This window comes from Babjeviella inositovora (genome assembly GCF_001661335.1).
Source record: "Babjeviella inositovora NRRL Y-12698 unplaced genomic scaffold BABINscaffold_1, whole genome shotgun sequence".
Classification (NCBI taxonomy): Eukaryota; Fungi; Ascomycota; class Pichiomycetes; order Serinales; genus Babjeviella; species Babjeviella inositovora.
In genome coordinates, this window is record NW_017566838.1 from 2,184,018 (window position 1) to 2,210,563 (window position 26,546).

The following is a 26,546-nucleotide window of genomic DNA, read 5'->3' on the forward strand; positions in this document are numbered from 1 at the left end:
TGACTATTAATGGGATATACACTTAGATATTTATGCCCTGGAAGACATTAACACGTAGCCTTCAGCTGTGGTTAAATCCTTGTATATGGGTATATATTTATATCTAGTATTCAGAACATATTACTGGTAACGTACCGCGAGATATATATCGTAGATATCCAAATTAATATACATGTACATTGTAATTATCAAAATCTGTATGCAAATATGTATGAATATATTCGTGTTCCAAGCATTAGCACTTATTGATACCATCATTGTAAGCAGTCAATATTAATATTTGATTATACGTGTATACGAAGTTCGTCATACAAACGCAAAATGATTCGCTTAGCTTAGGCGAAAGAAATAACAGCCAAGGTTGCCAAAACATAAATGACGGTCTGCCACATGGAGCTACCGCCAAACTTAACACTACCCGCAGCATTGGTAGTATTACTAGTGCCAGTGGCATTCTCCGCACCGCTGGTAAGACCCGTGGAGGTGAAATTGACCAACAGGGAGACGTCGGTATCGGCGGCTACAAGGGAGCCATCCCAGCAGTACTCAGAGAAACATTTTTGACACTGGGCGGACTGCGAGATGTTCTGTCTCTCCTGCCCTCTTCTGATAATAGCGCACCCGAGACACGCAGCCCACTCAGCATCCAAAGTTAAGTTGTTGCGCGTAGCCACCTCGAACCCGTTATTGATAACGCCTCTCTTCTCGTCCTCGCTGTATGACATCTTGTAGGTGGAGGTGTTGGAGTGGTAGCTGAATGGACGGTTGGCCATGTAAACCACCAATGGTGGAATGACACCATCAGCGTTGAGAGTGGTCAAATTCTTAGAGTCGCACCCGAAGAAAGTCGGCTTGGAGGTCAAGTTCAACGCAAGGAAGGTGTCCTGGCCCGGCACGTACGGGAAGGTGGTACCGTTGCCTTGGGCGGAGAACTGGCGCTCGTAGGTGGCGACTAAGGAGGCACCGTTAGGCCACGACTCATTGGTATCGGCAGAGTTGTCAAAAGCAAGAATGATATCGACGTCTCTTTCCGGCTGAAGCAATGGGTATAACGGCACGTTTTGCAAATCCTCGCCACCGTCAACCAAGTATAAAGTGTCGGCCTGGACAATACTCTCCTCACCAGCAGAGCTGGACTTGTAGAACGGGTTTGGGCGGTAGACAGCAATGTCGTTGGAGTCCTTACTGACGTCGCTTAAAAAGTCATGGATCAAGTCATATAACCCGCCGGTGATACCGGTGGTATTCAACTGCAAGATGAACTGGTTGAACAAGGTGGAAGAAGTTCCCATAATGAACCCGGCGTTGTCAAACCCACCGATACACGCGGAGGAGTTGACAGGGCGGCCATTGTCGAGAACAGACCCGAGGTACTTGACATCAACGAACGAATGGAGTGAGGGATCCCAGGAGCCCAACTCAAAGGGCGAGACCTCAAATACGGTGGAATTGGACCCGATAATGGTGGAACCCGGCGTTCTCCCGTCGGTCACTACAATTGGGAACGGCATCGAGTGGTTAGAAAACACGTCCGCGTCCCTCAAGGTGGACCATGTCAACGCAGCGCCCATATTAGGATAGTTCAGGAAGAATTGGTGGGACAAGGCACGGCCCCAAGCGTCGGTCAAGGACACGTTGAAGCCAGCATCTCTCTTGTCGGACAAGTCATCGGAGATTTCCTTCCAATAGCTGGCAGTCTTGAAGATGTTGATTCCGCCTGGTGCAAACATCGAGTGTTCCAAGTCCCAGATGGTGCCGTTATCCAAGATATCCTGCACAGAGGTCCAATTGTTCATGGCCAAGGTCCCGACCATCCAGTTACCTCCGGACAACCCGGTGAGGTAGGTGGTGGCATCTATCAAACCACCCAAGCCGTTTTCGGCAGCACCGGTGGTTCGGTTGTCCAAAGCAGAGAGCTGTCCTGCACCGTTTAACATGGCTCTGTAGCCACCGCCGGAGAAAGCAACGGCGATGTTGATAGAACGGTTCAACGTGTTGTGGACGAAGTTGTTGGCATCAAAGTCCGTCATATTTGCATTTACCAAGAAGCGCACTAACGCGTCATCGGTGTTTTTATGTCTCTCTCCGACCCATGATGCCTCAGAGCTCGAAATCCCGTCGGCATTTCTGAGCAAAGAGGCGTTATTGGCAGGGCATGCTATGGGGCCAGGCGCATAAGAATCGGTAGGTGACCATGCAAGGGTCGATGTAAGGAAGAATGCGGCCTTGATTAAAGCGCTGAGATTCATTGTGAGCTCTTGGTGTAAAAAGGATTAGCAATTGGGGCTTTGGTTAGGCACTTAAAATGCTGCGGAGCGTCAACTTTATATAACGTCAGCTTTTGCGCGGAAAGTTCCCTGGTACCAGTTCGGAAGAGGCGGACGTTTGCTGCGCACAGCGCCGGATAGAGCAGTGAGAGAGATTTGCGCAGCAAGATCGTGCATCTAATATTCCTTGTTGGAAAATTGGTGTCAGAAGTGGGGCCAATGATGTCGTAGTGAAATATAGACGGAGTCCTACATAGTGGCTATTTCCTTTGTTCTACCCCGTACACTAGTGTGGCCCTGCTAAAGTAAACTTTTGGGGAATTCACAGAGGTGATGCGGGGCAGGAGGTTGTGCTAGCGTCTTGTATTACCGTTGTCGTATTCTTCATGCACGTGTCGTGGGGGCTACGGCTCTGTCTGTTTAAATTTTTACGCTGGTCAACCAGACCCTTTTTTTTTCTTGAAATGGATATATTAGCTAGCATGTTAGAATGTACATAACACTCTGGCGGTTAGCCTCACGGCCACAGGCTTGGACTTGTAGAAAAACCGTTGCTCCAAAGGAATGGTGTTTTAAAGGGTTCTTGTGACGTTTAGGAGTCGGCATTTTCTCTGTTTAGTTCCCGTACTGACTCACGTAGCCTTGATCTTTTTTCTCTATATTGAGATGTGGCTGGTAAAATGCGTGTATACTCGGAGAAGCGGTGGTTTAACCCCACATAGCCCTAGTCTATGTTGTACATGTTGACCCTGAGGAGGCGAAGCAGTCATCAGTAGTCCATGTGTAATTAGGAATCTTAATCTATATGCAACCAGGAACGTTAGTTTTCATGCAAGTGGAAACCTTAATCTATAATTAGTTATATGCTTCCAATATTGAGTAATGTCAATAGTGTCAGCTGTAGTCTGTAAGGTACTCGTGCGGTATACACCAAATAAACTAGTATGGTATCTATTTTCCTGTGGCCTAGAACCAACAATGCCTTAGACAAAGCTTGTAGTGACATGCTGGTTTTTTTTTAAAAAAAAAGCCTAATCTAAGTGGTTGGAACAACACAGTATAATAGGTTAAGAAAGAAGAAGGTACACACGGGTGTTAGCTACGGTGATATCGGTCTCCGTATTGTAATACCGGGCAATTGGGGTATATACAAGGGGAGAGGAGGTTCAAATTATCGTCAGCCTGATGTTATGCAAAGTGGAATAGCAATAAACGCGAATATGTCTTAATTTTCCCTCTTCTCGAGTGCCAACCCCGTGTACAGCCCACCTGAGAAGTTTCTTCTTGCTCCCAGATCCTTCGTTCTGACGCCCTTTTCGATAATCTCTCCTGACCAACAATAACTTTCAAAACACCTTGTACATTGTTCAGACGCCGCGACCCCGTCCCGCTCTTGCTTTCTCCTGATTACAGCACAGGCCACACACGCCCGCCATTCTGGGTCTATCAGCAACCGATTTCGGGAAGCCACGTCAAACCCGTTATCTAACATTCTCCGCTTGGTTTCGGCGGAGTATTCCAACTTGAACGTAGACGTGTTTGATAAGTAGGAGATGGGGCTATTCGGAACGTAAATCACCAAAGGAGGAAGCTGTCCCAGTACTTTGTCAATCAAGTCAGACAAGCTATCACCGTAACAACCAAAGAAAGTCGGTCGGCGGGTGAAATTCAAAGCACTGAACGTATTGGCATCAGGTATATGGGGAAAATACGTATTTGTGGGTGGTACCATAAATTGGCTTTCGTATGTTTGAATTAGGGCTTTTCCGGAGGGCCAACGCTCTTTAGTGTTTGAAGAACTATCAAACGCAAAAACTACATCCACTTGTCGTTTAGGGTATATCAAAGGAGCTAGGGGAATGTTCTGTCCTCCCTCACTGCCATCCGCTAGCAATAGCTTTTTGCTCCCAAGTATCTCCTCTGAAACACCGAAATCGGTTTGGAAGAACGAATTGGGGTAGATTGCTAACCACTGCTCCGACCCCTCTATCTTCTCGAGGAGTCGTCTGACCTCACTTGTTAGGTCACTTTTCATCTTCTCATATTTTCGGTTGGGAAAACCCAACGCGTCGCGTAGATGCGATTTGATCTGCCACCATTTCTTTGGTTCTTTACCAAGCTTTTCCAAGACACTTGGGAGTTTCAGGAATGCGGTGTTAAAAACAGAAGAGGAAGTTCCCATAATAAACCCAAAATCATCAAATTGCTGTGTGCAGAGGTCGTCGAAGACCGGAACCCCGTTGGTGAGGCTAGATCCAAGATATGGGAGAGCTACAAAAGCGTTTAGTAAAGAGCTCCACGATCCCATCTCAAACGGGTTAAACTCAAAATTTGTATAGCTTCCCGTGTTCGGTGATATTTCAACAGAGGTTATAATAGGGAAGGGCATTGCAAAACTCTCGAATAAACCATGGCGTCTTAAGCTCGAAAAGAGCCGATACTCGTGCTGGCTCAAATCACCAGACTTTTGTTGCAGCAATTGTAGGAAGAGGGCCCTACCCCAAGCATCGGTAATTGATACTGGGAATCCAGCATTTTTCTTCGCCTCGATATCTTGTGATATAGCCTTCCAGTATTGCGTATTTTTGGAAAGATCGGAGTAGCCGTAGGGTAATAAGATGGATTCTTCAAAGTTCCAAAGATCTGTCATTGCTCTCATATTCGGTGCATCCCTGCCGAGAAATATTGCACCTAGTAACCAACTACCACCCGATAACCCACTGATATAGGTGGACGATTGTAAAATTCCCCCTAGTCCGTGCTCCATGGCTTCCTCGTATCTTTCATCGAGTGCGGTAAGACAGCCGGCTCCGGTTAGCATGGCTCGGTACCCACCTCCAGAAAATGCGAGCCCTATTTTTATATCGGAGGTGTTTGAATCATAGATGAGTGTATGGGTGTCAAGGTTTTCTAAGTTTGATTGACCCAAGAACCTTACTAATGCAGCATTGGTGGCTTGATTTCGCTCCGCTACCCATATTTGCTCTTCCTTAGAGAGTGAAAACGCTTCTCTAATTAGCGGACCTTCCGGACATGAATCAAGGACGGGGGCATAGCGGTCTACTGCCATTGTTCTAAGAACAATAGTGGAGGCAAATAGAATAGTTGGTATCGACCTTTTCATGTTTAGACTTCTGCTCTGGTATGTCAAAGGGTAGAGGGTTTACCTTGATAGGACCTGTCTGAGAATTCTTGAAATAACGGCTCTTGTGCAAGATGAAGAGATTCTGATGCTACTTTATGTAAATTCAAGCATCCGATGCCCACTGTTGTACATTTAGCAATGCAGGCCGGAGGCATATATGAGAACCCGGTATACTTTGGGAACGAGGAAGCACCTAGTGGGTTTGTTTTTTTTTTATAATTTACAGGGTCCTTTAATAGAAATATAAAAAGGGATTAGAAATTTGACTAAATAGAAGCCCAACAGAATATTGTTGTAACCACTTTCTGCTTGTGTCAAAATCCATTCCACAGAAACCACTGGCGCCTCCCAAAACGATATTCTGCACCGGTCCATGCACTCTATATGATGCAGGATATATCGACGGAAATTTGTATGCAGTAGAAAAAAATATATTTCGAATTACAGCTCAAAGTTCCGTTGATCTGCAAAGCTTCTAAACCACATCGCACCAACTTACCTCTAACTATCGACATCCCCAAAGAGATGGTATACAGTCACATCTTGGCCTATGTTTGAAACACCTACCCGAAATACCGAGCTCTTCAGAGGGCTGAATAAGCACAAGAAAGCAGAAAAACTCCTAGCGTTGTACACAGAAGCCAAGCAGCTCAATGACAAACTTAATGAATTACCTAAGAGCCAACAGCATGACCCGAAACTTAGACGAAGTTTGCGGAGCAGGATCAAAAACGACAACACAATTCATGCCAAGCCGGAAGAAACGTACGAGGTGTGGCCGACCGTGGAAAACCTTAACGTAGCGCTCGATCAATTCGACCCCAATAAACGAAAAATGAACGAGAAAGAAAGCGGAGGTAAGAAAATCAAGCTTTCCCGGTCTAATTTGAATATTGAAACTCCTATAGATACCCCCAGCGTATCGGGGAACGACGACTCCAGCGATGATGACGACGACGCTGAAGATCAAGCATTGTACGAAACCCCGTGGTCCAAGGCCCAGTTCTTGATTAGATCGCAGGGTCTCGAAATTTTACCAAACATTAACCCCATTTCCATCTCGCATAGCAAGTTAGAGGACACTGACCACACTACCATTTCCATCTCGCATAGCAAGTTAGAGGACACTGACCACACTACCATTTTCACCAACCAGGTGAACTTTACTACATACCACATAAGCCTATTGTCCAAATTATTGCATTTAAACGTTCTCAGACAAAACTGGAAGCTCGCATACAGAATATTTGGCCTCTTAATCAGGTGTAAGAAGGTTAATATCCGAGGAATCTGGCCCTTGGGCTTGGAAATCCTCATCAGGCTCAGAGAGGAACACGAATTGGAACATAACCCACTCTTTGAGGACTACGCGGGTATCGATATGAAAGAATTGGGTCCGTCTACAAGCCTCAAACTCCATACGTTGGATAAGGACCAATACTCGTCGCTGATCTTCCGGGACGAAAAGTTTTTAGAGTGGCTTTCCTCGTACTTTATCATCCAATTTTCCCAGTCATACAAGAAGTGCACCGTTGCACCCGCGTGGACGTCTGGATCCCGAACCCATGCCCCGATGTATATCACCAGTCTTGTGTGGCAGATGATTTTCCGAAATGACTTGAAACGGGCTAGCAACAAACTAGAGGAATTGATGTTGGAGCCACCATACAATAACGAGGGCATTTTTTACTACCTTGCAGCTTTGGTGAAACAACTAGAAGTCTCGAAGGTATTGGGATCCCTTGACGAGGAGAAGGGGTTGAGCCGTGATGACAAACACCAAATGTCTAAAAATGTTAGCTTCATTGAAAAGAATTTGGAAAAGGCCAAGGTGTTGGGTTTTGAGTACCCAGAGACGATGATCAACGTGGAGATAAATATTTTGAAGCGTAAGTTGGCCAGCATATAAGATGTGATGTTGCTTTACTCGTACCTCAACGGTATATAATATCCTTGGACATTTTCTGTATCATCTGTGACTTGTAGGGTATCCAAACAATGAAATATTCCGTAAAAGGTTATGATGAAATGACAGTCAGGTATCACTAATTCGTTTGTACCACCAACAGACAATTCCATGTCGGTCAGCCCGGCGAGACATATGCAGAAGCTAATTAGGTAATACTGTTTATTTTCTTGTTCTGCTGACCACATCATCAAGCCTGAACGGGTGGCCATAGGGTGAAGCGAACCAATAGTGTGGAATTATTTGCGTATGGACCGTTACACGCAAACACATTTATCTGGCTCAAACCCCTTGATCGATTATTTCCTATTGTTTTCGTGGTCCCTAACCAATCGGCCATTGGCAACCAGATGTCTACAATGCATCCCCACAACCCAAATACCTATTACAACAATAGCGATGTCTTGGTGCCATGTGGTGGCTTCACTCCAGTTTGCAAGGCCTTCAGTCAGACTCGAAAATGTCGACTAAAGGCTCCCAATCCCCACTCAGGCAGGCATTCCACTACGATAATTCCTTTACTTTGCTATATTGGAGAAGGAGAACGCTCCAGGAACTTAAAATACAGCCACCGCTCTTAATTATGATCAACGGTGGAAATGCTTCCGCTGGCGCTTCTTCTAAACTCATCCAAACCACCCGCAGCGCTGCCAACGGTGGAGTTGGACGATCTTCTTCTCTGTTTGCGCGCAGAAGTTGGGTCAATCTTCTTGCCAATGGCCTTTTCCACATACAAGTTGAGGATATCCGTCAAGGATACCACGCCCACAAGCTTGCCGGTACGCAGAGCATCCAAGTGATCCAAGTCGGAGGTGGACGGTGATGGAGTGCCTGGATTCGACTGCACGGCGCCGTGGTCGGAGTGTTTGTGATGGTGTGACTGCACTGGAGAGATCGGAACGTCCCTGGTGCTGGCTGCTACGGTGGAGGATGATGCAGAGGATGACGACGACGATTCGTTGCTGTGGACGTGGGTATTAATCGCGGCAAGGTTCTTGTGGGGCTTGACAATCCACAAGCGATGGGCCTTGGTGGCGACCAACTTGGCTATGGTTCTGCCCAAGGAACTACTGCCCTGCACGTGGAAGATTGGGAAAATGTCCTGGCCGTTTTCCAAGCCGCGCTGGTTTAAAATGTAAGAGATGAAGTTCATACAGGACTTAATCAACAAGTGGGAGTTATTCGAAGACGACACGTGCTTCACATCCACGGCCGAAATGTTACCGATCAAGTTGAAGTTGCGGTCGACCACCGCAAGCGAGGACATTTTTTCGTTGTGCATCTTCAAAAGCGCGTTGATCAAAGGCTCATCCTCGTAGACGGCAACAACACTGGAAGAGCCGAGCAGCAACTCCAGTAGGGTCTGGGGGAATAACACGTCCAAGCCAGAGAACTTGCGGGCGTTTTCCCATAAATAGCGGATCAAACGTCTCTGGGACAAAATCCCGGTGATGTTTTCTCGGTCGTTGACAATAGCGATACGGTGGATCCCCAGGCCCAAGATCTCCACCACGTTGGCCAAGTTGGCCATGCGCTCGTTCAAATATAAAAGCGGAATTTTGGTGTTCAATTCGGCGACAAACTTGACCGGCACCTGGCCGCCGTTACGGGCCTTTTCGACATTGGACCAGAACTGCGAGTCGCACTTTTCGCTATCTGAGAACTTGATCTTGTTTAAAACCATCAACAAATACGTGTTTAGGTCGGTGTAGTCGAATGTGAGGCAATGGTTTTTCGAGCCGTTGGATGCTGGCGCCTCGATCGGGAGAGAAGTCAAGTTGTAAGTGATGAGCGTCTGGAACGCCTCCTCAAAAGACATATCTCCGTCGATAAACACCAACTTGTTTTTCTCAATCAACTGCGACAATGGGATTTCCAGCCATTCTTGGAAATAGTTACTGCTGCTGGACGAACGGGACGAAATGGACGGGTTGCGCGAGAGACTCAAGTGCGAAATTTCGTCGTTGTTTGCGAACATCGCCGGAGTCTCTAACGGTGGAGGCGACGACAAAAACTCCGCAATCGACGGCTTACGCTGCGCAGCAGCGCCTGACAGCGGAACCGGAGTTGCACCGTTGCCCATGATGTTGCCTGGGTGTCTAAACGGCGCCGAATTGTGTGACATTGTATCTTTAAAAGTGGGGAATAAATAGAGTAGGTTCGGGTAGCCAATCGGATAACTACTAGACTAACAGGTGGCGTGTGTTTTCAAATCAATCGTAAATGTGTGTGTTCCAATTGGAGGGCGGTTAGACTAGCGATTCTCTTCGAAGAAAAAGGTCAATCTCTGGGTTGCGCCCCCCATTGAGCCCTCAGTCACAAACTCGAGAAAATTTGTTAGGGACGTAGGTTATCACGTGATTGAGCGGAAAACATGACCAAAGTATAAAGATGGCTTTGATAAGGCATCCGGCGCATACGTCATCGTTCCGACTGTCATGTGATAAGGAAAACTGAGAGACCCAGAGGCTATCCAGGTACAGCGCGCAGTTATTATTACCGGTTTAAAGCGCGGCGCTGAAACACCGAAGCTGATCGAACACAGGTGGCCTAGCTCACCAGTTACACCCGGGCGAAAGGGTGAGTCCCGAAATATGAGTGGTGGTAAAACCGTTGACTCAGACGGCCTGAGGTCTCGAGGTATACGGTAAATCCGCTGGTTACTACATGTACGTATATGTCTCACCGTTTGGTGACTGCCAACCCTGGCCGTACATAAAGTATTCCAGTTTAAGACTAGAGATAGACAGCTTGCATAGAACAAGCAGGCCAAATCGTAGAGCTACAGGGCGCGCTTCATGACTTGAGATAACGAAATTCAAAAAGGGTAAAGAGCCTTTGACCTAGTTACTCGTATAGTTTACGATTTGATATCTCCGCCAGCATGTGATCTGTTTCGAGGGTCCGAGAGGAAGTGAAAAAAAAAAATACGTACAATCGTATTTTAAGCCGCTATTATATGTAGTTTTGCGACTCTTTAAGATATTCGGAAGTGGTACGAGTTCTAGAATATCCGAGTCTTGCTCGAATCGGAACATACTCCGTTCATCCATAATCGCCTGATTGTTCAATCCTGCACGTTTCAATCACGTGAAGAGATCGCCGCATCCGCGCACATGCCTCTACATCCAACATCGATATTAAAGTAAACTTGAATTAACAACATCGTGTCACTTAAGCAATAGTTTTTGGTGCCAACTTCTCGCTGCCTCACTAATCGTCTGTATTGGGCGGGAGTACCACACAGATTTATTAAACCGGCAATAACGGTTGGCTGATCATGGGAGCTTCACATCAATTATGGGGAAACTTGCAGGAGGACGCAAGTGCATTTGGTAAACCAATGACTTCAATTTTGTGGCGTTCTCCAGCTTTGGCACCGGCAACTTCAACGGGCTGTGTTTTATTTGCCTCGACCCGGTCCTCAGTTTCCGCAGGGCGGCAACGTAGCTCTCGCGAAAGTAGTAAGGAGCAACAAGGTCCTGGTACTGGGTATGACCCACCACTGCTGGTGTGGTGCTGATACGGGAGAGCGTTTCCACGTCGATTTCAATCGACTTTCTATGATATTTGAGCCATGCACAGATGAGATGGCAGCACGGAAGTCCGTCCATCCGCTGGTGGGCCACACACGAACAGGTTCTCTCTGCTAAATTCACCTCATGCTCTTGCACGTAGGCATCCCACTTGGCAAGATTGTTATAGTACGACGCCAAGGTCTGCCCGAAAGCCTCGTGGTACAGTACAAAAAGCTTTATAAGGTTCAGCATAACATCCACCGTTTCCTGGTTGTTATACGTGATGATAACCTTGCATCCTTCCTTGCTGTGAGCATCCGTATCGAGCTCAGTCACCTCTAAATGCTCGGATAAAGCCTCCATTAGCGAAAGATGGGTATCGGCAAACCTTGTATACACCGTCTCCTTCCATTGCTGCAAGTCACTAACAGAGTACGCCACTTTGGCTGTCATCGTGTTCAAATATCCAATCAACGTGCTGGAAAGATCGTATGTCCGCTCCTCGTCGATATATGAGTTGAAAGCTTCGTTTAAGCTGGAGGTGACAATGTCAAACCTACTATTCACTCGGGCAGCGGGGAAGTACGCCTCGCACCAGGTTGCCAAACCTGCCGGGTGAAATAAATAGTACCAGCAGCTACCCACCGATATATCATGGTCTTCCACATGACTCCGGAGGGAGATCAAGGAGCCATTAGCAATGGATCTGTCGGGCTCCTGGGCCGTTTGCCATATAGAGTCACGCGCTTCATCGTGAGCCTTCACGTCGACAAATTTAAGGAAAAGCTGCTCAACGTGTTTCACACACGTGTAGACAGATGCATGTCTAAACGTATCCCTCATGGCATTGACAACTGTTGGCTCCGCGTCCCCGATGATACTAAAAGACGGTGGAAGCCGGTTGATCTTCTGGAAAAGGGAAAGAAACCACCTCCAAGTAGCATCATCCGCTTTGGTGACGATCGCTATCGCCACAAGAAGGCTGTTGTTAGCACCGTCACTGCTTGTGATCTTCAACACCGTATAATGATTCTTCTTTCCCATAGTAAAGGTAGACGCTAGCTTTTGGAGCTTCCCGGTGATACCAACAATCGGCCTGGAAACTTTTAAAATATCGACGGTGGCCTGTAACTGAAGGTAGCACCTCTCGAACTGGTGTTCGGAATCGGAATTGGCGACAATCTTCAGGTAGGTCTCTGACTTCATTATCTGCATCACATCCTTGTAGCAATCAGTGTAGTCAAACTTCTCGGTTGGTGAGGTGGGGTTCCCGAACATATCTCCCAGAACATTCAAATCCCTGTGGACTGGGATTTCATCTTCAATATCGTATACGCCCCTGCAATACTCATCCGCTGGATCGTAGGCTAGTTCCGAGTCTGCATCTGGTTCCAACTGGAAATCGACTTCTTGAGGAATCAGTACCCTGCTAACCTCATGCTCACCGGATGGAAGGAAGCCTCCATGGTCTGCTTCGGAGTTTATGCGGGAACTGCCATGAAGCTTGTTCCTCGCCGGCATACGTGCTCCCAAGGTAACATGACCACCAGCGCCAAATGCAGGCGATTGGGACACACGCTTAGGCATTTTCTGAGAAGTTCTCGGCGTGTGCTTCTTCCCTGTAAGGGCGTCACGCATAAGGGTAGTCTGCAAGATTTTTCGTTTCTGCTCGCCCTTCGAATCTGTCACCTCAACACGGAAATATGTGTCATCTCGGTAATCCCAAGGCACCATTAAGGCCACAAGCATCCTGGCACTGAGATTCTTGCTGACAATCGTATTTAGATTTTGTTTTATCGCAAATGCGGTGAACCCACTCAAAATAGACCGGAGGTGCGTTGACTGGGCAGCAGCATGTCTGTGGCGTTTCAGGGTACTTCTAATCACCCTATCTGATTCCTCCTCACTGGTCATTCTGCCAGGAAACAAGGAGGATGGCGATTTGCGGAAGCACTTTTCGTGGAAGTCTAGCATGTACCTCAACAAACTTTCGCTCAATTCGGAGATGATGGACTCACGACCAAAGGTGTAGCAATACTTCGTAACCAAGGCTGTCACGTGGTACACTGGAGGCTTGAGAGAGTATCCAGTATGGAGGTCTGCGTCGTTAAAAGTAACTTCGATATCGTGTCCCGTGCGTGCAACAACTCTGTCGGAAATCTTTTGTCTTTTCGGTAACTGTTCAACTTCTCGGGTCTTTTCATTATCTGGAATACATGCATGCACGTTCTTCACTTCTTCGATCACATAATAGCCGTATTCCGGGAGAGGGTTGTTAGTAAACGGTAGAGAGGGGATTGGAGCGTATTTATACATACCACTATTTTTCGAGTAATAGCCAACTCTGTGTGACAATAGGCGCAGCCTAAAGTGAAGGCAGATGTAGCCTTGGAATTTCGGACAGTAGGGCCTTTCACTACGCTCAAGGGGATATTTCTTTTTGCGGTAAAATGCCAGAATGCAAAGCTTTCAACTGCGGCCACCGAGGAGAACCGTTCTCCTGGGATTAGCTTGACCCCGGCCGCGGTGCAGAGAATTCTTGGTAAATGGTACCTCGCTACCGGGTCATGTGTGGTGAGAGAAGGGTTTCCGTGGTTATTATCAGGGAGAATAACGATCCCGTTATGCATTCTCTCGAGCGGGATGGGCGATCCTTTGGTCATGGTGGGAGTTGGTGTTAGTTGCAAGTGCACAACCAGTAAGCTCAAGTGCTCAACGTCAGCTTTTGGTAGCGATTTCGCCAACAGCCCAAAGTTGGACGCCGGGGCTTCATCGTAGTGTAAATGAGGGTCAGGGATCTCCATAATATCGTCTGTATCGTCGTCACTCAACGGGCTGTCTTCTTGACCTGTGGAGTCTTCTTGGAGTCTGAGCCGGAAGTCAGATTTCTCTGCCACCATGTCCCGGGTTGTTTCGGTACGTGGCTTATCGGCCGGTTCAGTTTCCATCCCCTCATCTTCAGTATCAAGAAGCACCACCTCTGGTTCAGACTGGGCCTCATCATCCTCCACAGGTGGGATCTGGAGCTCCGGTTGTGCCGCAAACTTGTCCTTATACTCTGAGACTATTTCGGTTAGTTCGCCATTTCTGGCTTTTAACTCTGCTATTTGTTGCTCGAGTCTGGCCACCGCCTCATCACGCTGTAATTGCTGCGTCTCCAACGCCTTCTGTCTCTGATCAAACTCTCGCGGAGCTTCGAATATCTCGTTGACCACATCATCAACTACGATGACCTGCTCCCTCTTCCTCTTGGAAAGCTCAATAATCTTTGCTGCCAACGCAACGTTGCGCTCTTTGAGCTGGTTATATGTCCGCTGGAACTGCTGCGCTGCCTCGTCGAAATGCGATATTTGCTTGGCTTGCTGTTGGATGATCACGTCCTTCTCCCCGAGCGCATCAAAATACTTCTGCTGCGTAGCTTTGAGCTTGGATATTTCGGTTTCACACTGCTTGAGCTGAGTTTTTGTGTTTTTTTCGTCGCTACTTTCGATTTGCTGAGCGGCTGCCGCTAGAAGCTGCTCCAACTCCCGGACCCGTTGCTCCCCCTGTTCGATCTTTGTTTGTTGTTTTGCGATAGTAGAATCGCGCCGTTCTACTTGCAGGGATAGTGTGCTCGATTTCAGGAGCTCATCAACGAGCGCTTGCTTGAGGACCGATACCTTCTCCTGTCGCAGAGGTTTCGGGGTTGGTCTCCGATAGTTTGCTTCAGACATTGGAGCTAGCTTTGAAGGGGTATATGGAAGGCTCAAAATTAGCAAAGGTACAATATAAGGTAGTGGAATAGTAAGGGAATAGCTTAAAAGAATGGCTTGCGCGAAGAAACGGCATGCCTGGTAAAGATTTGTTTACTTATTGCTTATCCGGTGAATAGTTGATGTTTTTGTTTACGGGGTGAGTGTGTTTTTTGTAGGTCACGTGGAACCTAGACGCACTTCTCAGCTGCATCACGTGGCTAGGTGCGAATCCTAGAAAGGAAGAGACTACGAAAGAGAAGCATACAGCACTGGAGGCGAAAATTTTGCAGTATTGATTTTTTCAATTTTTAGACCAAAGTAGCATATCAGAAAAATATTCAATAGTACTAAATAGTATGGTACTCGAAGCCTGAAAGTGTAATTCCGGAGGGTATACAGAAAAGGGGGAACTAAGATGCGGTACTTTTGGTGACTGGGGGCGAAAAAAAACGGCTTCTCTTTGTCGGAACTCAATTGATTATAACTCGTTCAAGAGGTGTATTTTTATTCATCTATATCCGATATAGTGTGAAAAAAGAGCAGGTCTAAAATTTCTCCAGTTTCCTGTACTAATCAAACTCTATTTATCCAACAATTTTGAATGAGGCTTTTGTTCTCCTGCGATCAAATCTTACTTTACAACGCGACTGGTTGGACAACTGTAGCACTCGGCCTGTACCGATACGTGGCATACAACTCTCTCGGGCAAAACCCCGGATCCCATGCTACTTTGACACATTTTATAGCCGCAGGTGGGTTGTACATAACCAGATAACTGCTAATAAAGTAAACACTGTTAGCCTGTCTGGAATATGATGCAGATGCGAAAGAGAGGCTATTCATAACCGGAATTTAAATTCCCCAGAAGATCTCAAGTGAAATTTCTAGACTGAATCGACCTCTACCCACTAATTCACGTGGTAAAGGTCGATGCTTTTCGCTCTTTAAATTTTTCCAGCCAAAAATTCCAAAGCCACAGATTAGAAGACAGGAGCTTAGCTGCACACAGCTCTGGTGGGTATATCCAATCGTGCGTTTAGGTTTATAGTCCCTAAAGGCCGAGATGCTTTTGTTGAAAGGGTTCTACATATTCCAGGGGGAGACGCCGAGCCAGTATGCAGCTATGGAGCTATGCATCTGTGACACATGGAGAGTCTACAATGCTCCTGTTAAACTCACCCCACAAATAATGTCACCAGAGAACATGTTGATCACCTAGTGCATGTGTTTGTCTCCAGACTAGAAACGCTCCGAGTCTTCCCGAAAGTGCGTTAGACTCTTCGTGCGACGTACTCTGACAGAATTGTTATAGATAAGGCTGCTGAAGTTTTTGGGCGTAGGGAATGCAGATCCCTTAATTCCGGAATACCACTGCAACTCAAACCACCGGATGGCAATCCGAAATCTTTTACATCTAATACCTTCGAAAAGAACCCCGTTTAAAACAGCCCTTCAAACTCCCTCAAACGGCGTGACGAAACCAAAAGCTCCACATAATCAGCGCATATTATCACAACTGCAGCACGCCTCCTGTGAGCGATTTGTCCCAACGAGGTGAGATCACGTGTGGCTATTGGGTTTAAACCGGCACAGTTGATACTGTTAACAAAAAAGAAACACAAAAAAGAAAGATAAACTCAAAATTATTTACTGTGTACAGGACATACATGTAGAGCCCAACATTTTTTTCCTTATTTCCAATCTTTCTACTGCAAATGGTGTGCGCCCTGCACAACGGAGAGTGGGATCTACGGAAATAGCTCGGTTTGGTGGAAACTCAGCACCGGTATGTACATATTTACTCTCCTAGGAGATTACTCTTTGGATCCATATATAAGACTCGTCCCTCCTTCTTTTTCTCTTTTCAAGTTATCATCTCTATATACTCTATCTCTGTTAATTGGAAACAGTGGTATCCTACTTTATTTATACATACCTGATAAGCTTTGAACCTTACTCTTAAGCACCCATTCCAATACTTTAGCGCCGTTTATTTTATTTCTTTTACACCCACACAACAATGTCCCTCGACCTTGATTCCGTGGATGTTACCGCTGCCAATGCCCTTGCGGCCGGTACTAACAAGCCACAAAAGCGCATTGTTGCCTCCGGTCTCGGTGGTAAGCTAATGGGTACCAAGGACATGATCAACGTCACCGCCGAACAGTTGGCCAAGGACTCCATCAACTCTCTTTTGGTCAAGGACCAGCAAGAACGTGAAAGATACGCCAAGAACATGCACATCTCTGAACAGCCATGGACCGCGGCCAACTGGCATGAACATGTCAACTGGTTGAACGTCTACTTGGTTGTCATGATTCCGGTCATGGGGATGGCTGCCGCCTTTTTCTGGGTTCCTCCTCAATTGAAGACTCTCGTGCTTGCCTTCGGTCTCTATGTCATGTCTGGTATCTCTATCACCGCCGGGTACCATCGTTTGTGGTCTCACAAGGCTTACAAGGCCCGCGACCCACTCAAGATTGTCTTCGCTCTCTTTGGTGCCGGTGCCGTTGAGGGCTCCATCAAGTGGTGGGGCCACTCCCACCGTGTCCACCACAGATACACCGATACTCCAAGAGATCCGTACGATGCTAGACGTGGTTTCTGGTACTCCCACTTAGGATGGATGTTGCAAAAGCCAAACCCTAAGTACAAGGCCAGAGCTGACATTTCCGATTTGGCTGATGACTGGATCGTCAGAGTGCAGCACCGCCACTACCTCACCATTATGTTTTTCATGGCTTTTATCTTGCCAACCATAGTTGCCGGTTATTTCTGGGGCGACTACTGGGGTGGTTTGGTCTATGCCGGTATCCTTAAGGCGTTCACCATTCAACAAGCCACTTTCTGTGTTAACTCCTTGGCCCACTGGATCGGTGTCCAGCCATTCGATGACCGCAGAACCCCAAGAGACCACTTCTTGACTGCCATCGTTACCTTCGGTGAAGGTTACCACAACTTCCACCACGAGTTTCCGTCTGATTACAGAAACGCCTTGAAGTGGTGGCAATACGACCCAACCAAGTACCTTATCTGGGTTTCCTCCAAGTTGGGTCTTGCTTACAACTTGAAGACCTTCTCCCAAAACGCCATTCAGCAAGGTTTGCTCCAGCAACAGCAAAAGAAGTTGGATAGGTTGCGTTCAAACTTGAACTGGGGTACTCCATTGTCTGAGTTGCCAGTCTGGGATAAGTCTGAGTTCTTTGAAAAGTCCAAGGTCCAACCAGGCTTGTGTATCATTTCCGGGATTGTCCATGATGTTTCCGGTTTCATGTCCCAACACCCAGGTGGTGAAACCTTGATTAAGACTTCGGTCGGCAAGGATGCTACCGTAGTCTTCAACGGTGGTGTTTACGCCCACTCCAACGCTGCCCACAACTTGTTGGCCACTATGAGAATGGCTGTCATCAGAGACGCTGGTGCCGTTAGTGAAACTTTCTCCATCCAAGAACGTATGATGGCTGAAAAGGATGCGAAGAAGGCCAACTAAACCCTCTTTTCTATTTGATATATTTTTGTTAATCGTGCCACTTTTTTTTCTCTTTTTTTTTTTCTTTCTTTCGTCTCTAGGAAATTGACCATTCAAGAAAATTGTGGCCTAAGATACCACCCTGTAGCTAAATGTAGAGATTGGTTATCGCTATGATCCTTTTCGGGTGTTTAGCTTTCTAGGCATGGTTGACGTCTGATTTACCACGGGGTTCAAATCTTGGCTCTCCATACTACTGAACGGAGAGATTATCTCTATTAGTGACTCAGGGCTTTATTAAATCAAGTATATTCTCTCATTTAGGGGGGCTCTTTCGTCATATCTCTATATCAACTTATATAAATTACGTGTAACTGGGAATCATCGCTATTTTTCACTTTTCGCGACTTTCCTTAACTTCGAGAAAAATACATCTCACACACGCGTAATTTTTCACAGACTGATGCACCTAACTCAAAACTTTAGAGATACACTTCACGAACTTTTGCTAAACCTCCTCCCACCTCTGTTACACATATACACAAACACAAAATGGATGATGCCGAGTTAAACGCTATCCGTGCTGCTAGATTGGCCGAAATCCAAAAGTCTGCTAGCGGAATAAGCCCATCTACTTCCGGCTCTAGCGTCACGCCTCAGGAACAACAGAGGAGCGATGCTCATTCCGCTATGCTTTCTCAAATTTTGGAACCAGAGGCCCGAGACAGGTTGAGCAGAGTGCGTATTGTTCGGCCAGACAGAGCTCAGGCTGTGGAAGATTACATCGTCCGCATGGCCCAATCCGGCCAGTTGAGAAAGAAGGTGGGCGAGGAAGAGATTGTCGAGATCTTGGACGGTGTCAGCCGTGACCAGCAAAAGCAGCAGGAAACTAAGATTATCGTGCGTATTTTATCGATATGTTGGATCTATGGGTGTACCTATACTAACATTTATGACAGTTTGACAGACGTCGTTTGGCTGAAGACAGCGAGGATGATGACTTCTTTGACTAGACGCGGAAGAGCCTTGTTCACAGTTCTATTGCAATAAACGCCAGTGAAAGATCATGTAATGGCTTATAATTGTTTTCTCATGCTGTATCATAGCCACCCCCATTGGTTCGTGGAAAAGACTGTTTCAACATGGTTGAGCTAATAATTTGTAGTCCATGGTCATAATCGGTCGTCCTATAGCTAAATACTGATGGCCCGCGCGAGGTACGAGTATTGCGGCTCTGTTTTCGTACAGCCAAGTGTATGATCTCTATATAAGATAGCTCTCTGTATAACGAATATAGCTGTTACCCCGCCAAGCCCTATTCCCTTTAGGTCAGAGACTCAGAGAGTTTTAGGAGTAACTGAACTTTCATTATACTAGCGGCCGCAGTTGGTACCGCCATACCTAAAGCAGTAATCTCCAGCCGGTATAACCGGAGAGATATGGTGAGGCTATCACCTTACCGCTCTTCTGAAACTCTTGCACAAGAGTGAGGGGTCTGAAGTATGACACTCGCGCTTGCCTCGGGTAACCCTTGCCTCTAACGCTCTATCGCGGCGTTCCTCGCGGCAGAATCGTACGCGGTATGCGGTGGCGGTACTTCCTCTTTGGGCCGACCCGCTCGGTAGAAACTGCGTGTTCTAATTTGCTCTTTGGGTGTACGCTCTCTTTAAAACCAGCATGGCCATTAAGTATGGTAGACATAAATATTATAATGTTGCAGCGATACGATTAAGCTTATATCAGTTACACCAATCGACCATTATATCTATTTGGTCTGCTTGAAGGGCCGCTGCTTCACGACGTAAAGGGGAAAAACTAGTAAGCAGATAGGTAAAACCAAGGGTATTAAGAGTAAGGTCCTTTGGCCGGGAAACTAATAGCGTACGATGCCCTGCTGATTCGAAGAATGACTCAAGCTTAAGACACCGAGAGGTACAGCGGCTGAAGAAACTTTTACAGCTAAATTTCTCTCGCGCAAGCACCGACGACATACAGGTCTACGACTATAGGCTGGGGCCACAAACACTCAAACAAAGCTCCAGCTATCCTCCTCGTTCATTGATGGACCGATTATAATAATCGCTTGTCCCGCTACAATTTCCCTTATTTTTTCAAGTAGGGCTTTCCCGCAAAATTATGGTGTCGCCCGTTAGACCATTTCCTGCGGGTTGGACCGACTCGCATGCACTGTCTCGAAAGGGAAATCCCGCCTACAAATATTAAACCCTATCGCGTACAGACGCCAGATCAGGAAGGAGAAGCGATGGGCCTATTTAAAATTTCCTGACACCTTTGGCTCCGCAGAGATCTCTCGCAAGGGTGTTCACGCAGTATAAATATAACTGCGTCTTCCGCCTGGTTTGCAAATGGATTCCCTTCTCAGCACATATATCCACTACTGTATAAATCAACACCATGCCTAATCAACTCCACCCATTCGACTCCATACAAGATTACGAAATCACCTTAGCTGCTAAGCTTATCAAGGATGGCTACAATCCAGCCGACAACGTGCACTTCGTGCTTATCGACAGATTGGAGCCACCTAAGAGGGATACCTTGAAGTACTTGGAAGCTGAGAAGGCCGGTAAGCCATTGCCAGAGGTTCCACGTACTGCCTATGCGTATTTCTACACCAAACAGAAGCACCTCCACAAGGCTTTGGTAAATTTGACGTATAAGCATGTCATTACCACCACCACCTTACCTCACGGTACCGTCGGTCCGTTGTTGCCGGAAGACGTGATCGAATGCGAGAGTTGGTGCATGGAGCATCCGTTGGTCCAGGCTGAGGTTGAAAAGTTGCAATTGCCTCCAGGCTACGTTGTGCGTACCGATCCATGGATGTACGGTACTGACTCCGAGCATGAAGACCGTTTCTTGATCCAATATTATATGTACTTGGTCGGCTCTAACGGTCATGAAGAATCCAACCACTATTCCTTGCCTTTGAAGTTTGCCCCTGTGTTTGAGGCCTTCACCAAGAAGTTTGTCAGAATCGACTTTTTGCCTGGCGGGGTAGATGAAAAAGTCACAGCCACTTTACCCTGGAAGGAAGTCTTGCCAGTGGAGTACCACTACAAGTTGCACGGTGAAAAGCCAAGAGACTTGAAGCCTTTGCTTTATGTGCAGCCGGAGGGTGTGTCATATGAGATTGAAGGCTCCAAGGTGAAGTGGCAGGGCTGGGAGTTCAGAGTCTCCTCCAACAACAGAGAGGGCATGGTTATCTACGATGCCTCCTTCAAGGGGAGATCTGTCTTGTACAGACTTTCTTTATCTGAAATGACCGTGCCTTACGGTGATCCAAGAGTTCCTTTCCACAGAAAGCAGGCTTTTGACTTGGGTGACTGTGGATTCGGCTCGTCCGCCAACTCCTTGGCCTTGGGCTGCGACTGTCTCGGGGTTATCAAGTACCTTGACTGTCTTAGATGTGACGGTGAGGGTAACCCGGTGTTGATCCCTTCCACCATTTGTATGCACGAGCAGGACGATGGGTTGTTGTATAAGCACGTCAACTACAGAACGTTTGACTCCACCCAGGCCAGAAGAAGAGAGTTTGTGCTCCAGACCATTGCTACTGTTGCCAACTACGAATACATCTTGAACATCGTGTTTGACCAAATTGGTCAGATCTCCATTAAGGCCAAGGCTACGGGTATTTTGTCCACTATGCCAATCGACGAGGGCTTGGATGTTCCTTGGGGTACCAACGTCGGTCCTGGGGTGATGGCTGCCTACCACCAGCATTTGTTGTCCTTCCGTATCGATCCAGCTGTGGATGGACACAACAACACTGTTGTCTACGACGACGCGGTTCCAATGGCCATCGACCCGGTGCTTAATCCATACGGTATCGGTTTTGTTTCAGAGAGAACGGTTGTCGAAAAGGCAGGGTACATTGAACAGTCTCCATTCACCAACAGGGCTGTCAAGATTATCAACGAATCGGTTATAAATCCAACCACCAGAAAGCCAGTCGCGTACAAGATTGATACCTCCGCTCGCCAGATGATGATTGCTCATCCAACCTCGTTCAACTCCAGAAGAGCGAAGTATGCTACCCAACAAATGTGGGTGGTGCCTTACAAGGATAACCAGTTGTGGGCTGCTGGTGAATTCACCAACCAATCTCAAACTGACACTGGTTTGGCCGAATGGGTCAAGGGCGAAGCTCCGGTGAGAAATACCGATTTGGTGGTTTTCGCTACCATGTCTTTGACGCACTTGCCAAGAGCTGAGGATTTCCCAGTCATGCCAACGGATAACTTGCCTGAAATTAACATCATTCCTTACGGTTTCTTTGAAAAGAATCCTGGTTTGGATGTTCCTCAATCCGATAACAAGGGTAAGAATTCGATGTATTACGAGGAGTCCAAAAAACAGTCTACCGCCCAAAATAGTGATTGCTGCAAGAAGGCTAGTTTGTAATTGTATAGGAACATATTTTCAGAGTTATTTATCTATTTGAAATAAGCAGATTGTAAGAAACGTCGGTAGATATGTGAGACGTAGCCTAATCTAAGGGAGGTTCTTACTCGTTCTAGAGGCGACGTTTAACACATCTTACGCTGCCAAGAAGACACCTTGGTAGTTCTGTGCCTTTGGAGCCTGATTTTTGTGTTTTGATGTACATAACCCTGTTTTCAAATATGCGTGTATATGGTGTAACTGTAGCTTAGTGCCTTCGATTATATTAATAAATTATGATTATATATTTACACATCTTAGTTACATTTACATGCTATATTATTTCTCTGCTGCAAAATAATACTGTTCTATGAGCAATAATCAATAGTGAGGAGTGAGGATATAGATAAATATTTATGAAATTACTCAGGGGTCAGAAACAAGATATATAGAGCGTATATACGCATATAATATGTAATAAAATACACCATTACTTTTGATGCTACGGAATGCAGCCTAATATTGTGCATTTGTATACGGAGCTGTAAAAAGTACATTTAAGCAGGGGATATGCGATAAACACGTGTAAGTACTGTTTTTCGCACCTCTTAGATACTATGAAGCGCCACCCCTTATAACCCCTACGTCTCTTAGAGGATCGCCATCGTGCCATCTCGACGCAGGATTTTCACCCCTGTCAACAGCTAATTCCAGCTGCCCCTACATCCTGTAGGGTCATGAGTACCTCCTGAGCTCAAAGTCGAGGCTTAGATACACACATAGCCAGCCCGCCCTATATGGACTTACACGACGTCGAGGCAAATTAGACCTAGAGAGCTACATTTATCTATATCGGGGAATTACCATTTTTCGAGGTTTATAGCTCATTAGTGCCAGCATTCAGGTGCCCAAAAATATAAAAGTAGGATAACATATTAGCATAGCGAGTACTATCGAATAATTGTGAATTTTGCGCAAGATCTTCAATCTTGCTGTTTTTTTCTTGGCTCATTCCTGCTTACCCGTCTGGTATAACCCTCCAGAGTATGTACAATGTAATACGAAATTTCAGCGGTAGATGCACGTAGAAGGCGAAGATCCTTAGGAAACAGGAGAGAAAAATGCCTAAAAGTCGCCAAACGGCAGTCTGTATTGTTTTGCATCAGATATTGTACAGCTAGGACAGATCTATATATCTAGCCCTATTACAAGTCCCAACTGTGCTGAGTATATAGAGGCATATTACGATACGGATGTGACTGTAGGCAGCACCTCAGAGACCGAGGATCGACACTTGAGCCTGGACCGGCGCCATCATAACCCACCAGTTGACAATGTACAACGGACTAGGTTTCTAAAAGCCAGTGAACTTACAAGAAAATTTAATCCGACATAGCTTCATGTATGCTCGGAACGTATTTTTTTATTCATGGGATGTTCCCCTCACCATCTTCACCACGATCATACTTTTTTATCCAAGTAAGGCATACTACTTATCGGGGGGGGGGGGGGCAAAAAAAGGCAAGACGACAGGACAAAGGTTCTACACACCGGCTTCTAGCTTTCCTCTTAAATAAATGCTCTGGCTTGGCTACTTGTATTTACGTCCAAGGAGTTCACTTGGCTGTATATTCAACCATCTCGTAACATACCCGAGCTCAGAAAGGCACTGCCATGCTCTGGTTCCCTAAGTGACTTGAGGTAGCGGGTATCCCCTCTGTTCAAAATTTAAAGTTGTATTGTACTGGAATTCTGGGATAAGTGCTATTACATGCAGAAAACCTTTAGTTAATCAGTCACGTATGACACGACTGATTGCTCTACTTCTCTAGTTGTAAGTGTATACGAACCTACATAAAAGTTGTGTGATTGATGAGATAAGCAACGAGATATGAATCTCCTGTTTAATGTAAGTGCGGTATACTGAGGAATAATAGTAGACCTTACAAGCTACCCCAGACTACTTTGTATAGGCAGTATATAGAGAGCAAAGGGCACAACTCCATATACGCGGAAAGATGACAAGGCCGGTCGTGGAGATATCAGGGGCGCGTGATACGATGGGCTGAACTTCTCTAACACAATAAATGACGGTCCTTCCAAACCGGCTTTAAGTTTCGCTGGGAGAGCAATTGATTAATGCATAAATCCCGCTGCCAGTTTAAGCGGCTATCAACTAATATAGTTGAGAAACAGAAAACTAGAGGGAGTTGGTCCGCCCCACCGAATCACAAGTCAGTGATGGCACTAGCTAGATCTCTTGCCGGACCCATAGTGACTCTGACCAGGGGTAAAGATTGTAGGGAGCTTTTAATAATTTAAGGACACCGTTGTCCAGTCTATTGGAGATATGCATGGGGTTTGGACCTGCTATTAGTGTATGCACTGCACATGCAATGATTATCGTAATATGTATGGAAAACCTCGGTGCAGAGACAGGAGTGCCGTCTAGCAGCTGCCTCCACGTAAATAATGGTCAGCAAACTCCAGCGCGTTCCGGGGGAACAACTGAATACGAGCAAAAAAGATATTGTCTCCGAGATGCTTAATGCCTGAAGCGAAGTCCCCCTAAGATGCACAATATAGTAACCCAAGGTGCATTCGTGAGTCTTTAAACTTGGGAAGAACCAGGCTCTATACCAGGTTGTCCCAGTGTTCTACCAGAAACGTGTCCAAGCTTCCAAAACAGGCCGCCTCTTATAAAAAATGTAAAGTGCCTAGCCGAGGATCCCCCTCTGTGACTGAAATCCTTAGGCCAATCCGTACTGTAAATCCCTGCCGCAACCCTCGTGCTCACGAGCAATGCATCGTTAATGCATACCGGCGGCACTGGTATGGAGTTGCATACTCTGTACCCAATTACAAAGCTTTATTGATGTATACTCAAATAGGAGAGCTTAGAGAGGAACAAAACCACCGTGGACAGCTAGTATGTAGTCAGATTGTCGAGTTATACAGGGTTGAAGTGGTGATAGAATTAGTTCGTTTTTGGCTTACTTTGAAGGACAGCTTTTGCGTGCAGCAAAACTGCAACTTTGAAGTGCGATCTATACACCACACTGAGTACGCGCAATAAAGGGTGCTAAGGCCGAAAACTTTAGAACTAGGTAACTAGTTTATCGGAACATGAAGGAGGTCGAACTAAAGACAAGGGCCGCAGTGTGATGAAAAATTTAATTACTTTAAACAATCTCGTTTCCCAAAGGCGCAATGCACAGTTAGTATAAGTAGAGATGTGACCTGAAGCTTATAATAGCGATACTGCAATGGCGCTTCGTCTACACGAAGTAAAGCCAGTATGCGCATAAGGCGTAGTCTTTGATTTGCTACCCCTTTAAGCGCAACATAGCCTATTTGGGAAGTGCCAGTCGGACCCAGGTGCTTGAGGGCAAGAAGAAAGGAATCACATGCGTATTGTTCTAGATATTGCGTAACAGGCGCCTAACTGCCAGGTCGATATAAAAGGGTAAATATTACCTCAATCAAGAGAAATAAATAGCAAGGCTGAAATAATAATCAGGCAGGTTTCCATCTAGCTGGCCCTACTGTTTACGTTAGGTTTCGAACTGGGTACGACCGGAAGTCATTTAATCTCTGTATACGTATCAGCGTGATATCCCAGACTCGAAAGCCCGCCTCGGTCACAGACCGGGCACCTATTGGGGAAAGTACAAACATTTATTCTTCCATTTATTCTTCCGAGTTTTATGATAAAAACCAATACGTTGAACATTTGGGGAGACGTTAGTGCACTTTCTGTGGCCCTCGGAAGAAGCCAGGCGTATTCTGGAATATGCTTTAACGAATAATACAAGCACATACAGTTATATAGGTTGGCTTCCGTTACGTGAAATTGTTGTGCCTTGGAGAGCCCTGCAGCCCTCACGTCTGATAGCCCTGGTAATTCTAAAGACCCATATCCACCTATAGTTTAAATGGTTGAATAGGACGTTCCGGAATATGGTGAGATTCATCTGACCTAAGGTGATACCCGGAATATAGTATTTGTTGCGGGGTTTCGAAGCTACTCCAATGCTTTC

At 46.3% G+C, this 26,546-nt stretch overlaps 9 protein-coding genes across 9 annotated transcripts; 4 read left to right on the forward strand and 5 right to left on the reverse strand.

Moving 5' to 3' along the window:
• Positions 1–263: 263 nt before the first annotated feature.
• On the reverse strand, positions 264–2,462 carry BABINDRAFT_159566 (lysophospholipase family protein). The gene has a single exon (XM_019127742.1). It carries the CDS (start codon positions 2,247–2,249, stop codon positions 336–338), a length of 1,914 nt encoding a protein of 637 aa, XP_018988436.1. The 5' UTR covers positions 2,250–2,462; the 3' UTR covers positions 264–335.
• Positions 2,463–2,566: 104 nt separating this feature from the next.
• BABINDRAFT_159567 (uncharacterized protein) lies at positions 2,567–2,783 on the reverse strand. The gene has a single exon (XM_019127743.1). It carries the CDS (start codon positions 2,749–2,751, stop codon positions 2,590–2,592), a length of 162 nt encoding a protein of 53 aa, XP_018988437.1. The 5' UTR covers positions 2,752–2,783; the 3' UTR covers positions 2,567–2,589.
• Positions 2,784–3,218: 435 nt separating this feature from the next.
• Positions 3,219–5,602, reverse strand: BABINDRAFT_159568 (uncharacterized protein). The gene has a single exon (XM_019127744.1). It carries the CDS (start codon positions 5,335–5,337, stop codon positions 3,493–3,495), a length of 1,845 nt encoding a protein of 614 aa, XP_018988438.1. The 5' UTR covers positions 5,338–5,602; the 3' UTR covers positions 3,219–3,492.
• Positions 5,603–5,962: 360 nt separating this feature from the next.
• RRN11 (Rrn11p) lies at positions 5,963–7,321 on the forward strand (the record flags this gene model as incomplete). Its single annotated transcript, XM_019131499.1, has 1 exon — positions 5,963–7,321. The coding sequence occupies one exon, from the start codon at positions 5,963–5,965 to the stop codon at positions 7,319–7,321; it is 1,359 nt and encodes a 452-aa protein (XP_018988439.1).
• Positions 7,322–7,772: 451 nt separating this feature from the next.
• SDS24 (Sds24p) lies at positions 7,773–9,734 on the reverse strand. The gene has a single exon (XM_019132733.1). The coding sequence runs from the start codon at positions 9,501–9,503 to the stop codon at positions 7,956–7,958; it is 1,548 nt and encodes a 515-aa protein (XP_018988440.1). The 5' UTR covers positions 9,504–9,734; the 3' UTR covers positions 7,773–7,955.
• Positions 9,735–12,998: 3,264 nt separating this feature from the next.
• Positions 12,999–14,735, reverse strand: BABINDRAFT_81082 (uncharacterized protein). The gene is made up of 2 exons (XM_019132735.1): positions 13,215–14,735; positions 12,999–13,133 (listed from the first exon to the last, which is right to left on the reverse strand). Exons 1-2 carry the CDS (start codon positions 14,607–14,609, stop codon positions 13,128–13,130), a joined length of 1,401 nt encoding a protein of 466 aa, XP_018988441.1. The 5' UTR covers positions 14,610–14,735; the 3' UTR covers positions 12,999–13,127.
• A 1,909-nt stretch (positions 14,736–16,644) lies between these two features.
• OLE1 (stearoyl-CoA 9-desaturase) lies at positions 16,645–18,479 on the forward strand. The gene has a single exon (XM_019127746.1). The coding sequence runs from the start codon at positions 16,651–16,653 to the stop codon at positions 18,118–18,120; it is 1,470 nt and encodes a 489-aa protein (XP_018988442.1). The 5' UTR covers positions 16,645–16,650; the 3' UTR covers positions 18,121–18,479.
• Positions 18,480–18,596: 117 nt separating this feature from the next.
• Positions 18,597–19,481, forward strand: BABINDRAFT_173923 (uncharacterized protein). The gene is made up of 2 exons (XM_019130949.1): positions 18,597–18,999; positions 19,059–19,481. Exons 1-2 carry the CDS (start codon positions 18,652–18,654, stop codon positions 19,110–19,112), a joined length of 402 nt encoding a protein of 133 aa, XP_018988443.1. The 5' UTR covers positions 18,597–18,651; the 3' UTR covers positions 19,113–19,481.
• A 1,033-nt stretch (positions 19,482–20,514) lies between these two features.
• BABINDRAFT_31123 (uncharacterized protein) lies at positions 20,515–22,527 on the forward strand (the record flags this gene model as incomplete). Its single annotated transcript, XM_019131519.1, has 1 exon — positions 20,515–22,527. The coding sequence occupies one exon, from the start codon at positions 20,515–20,517 to the stop codon at positions 22,525–22,527; it is 2,013 nt and encodes a 670-aa protein (XP_018988444.1).
• Positions 22,528–26,546: the final 4,019 nt, after the last annotated feature.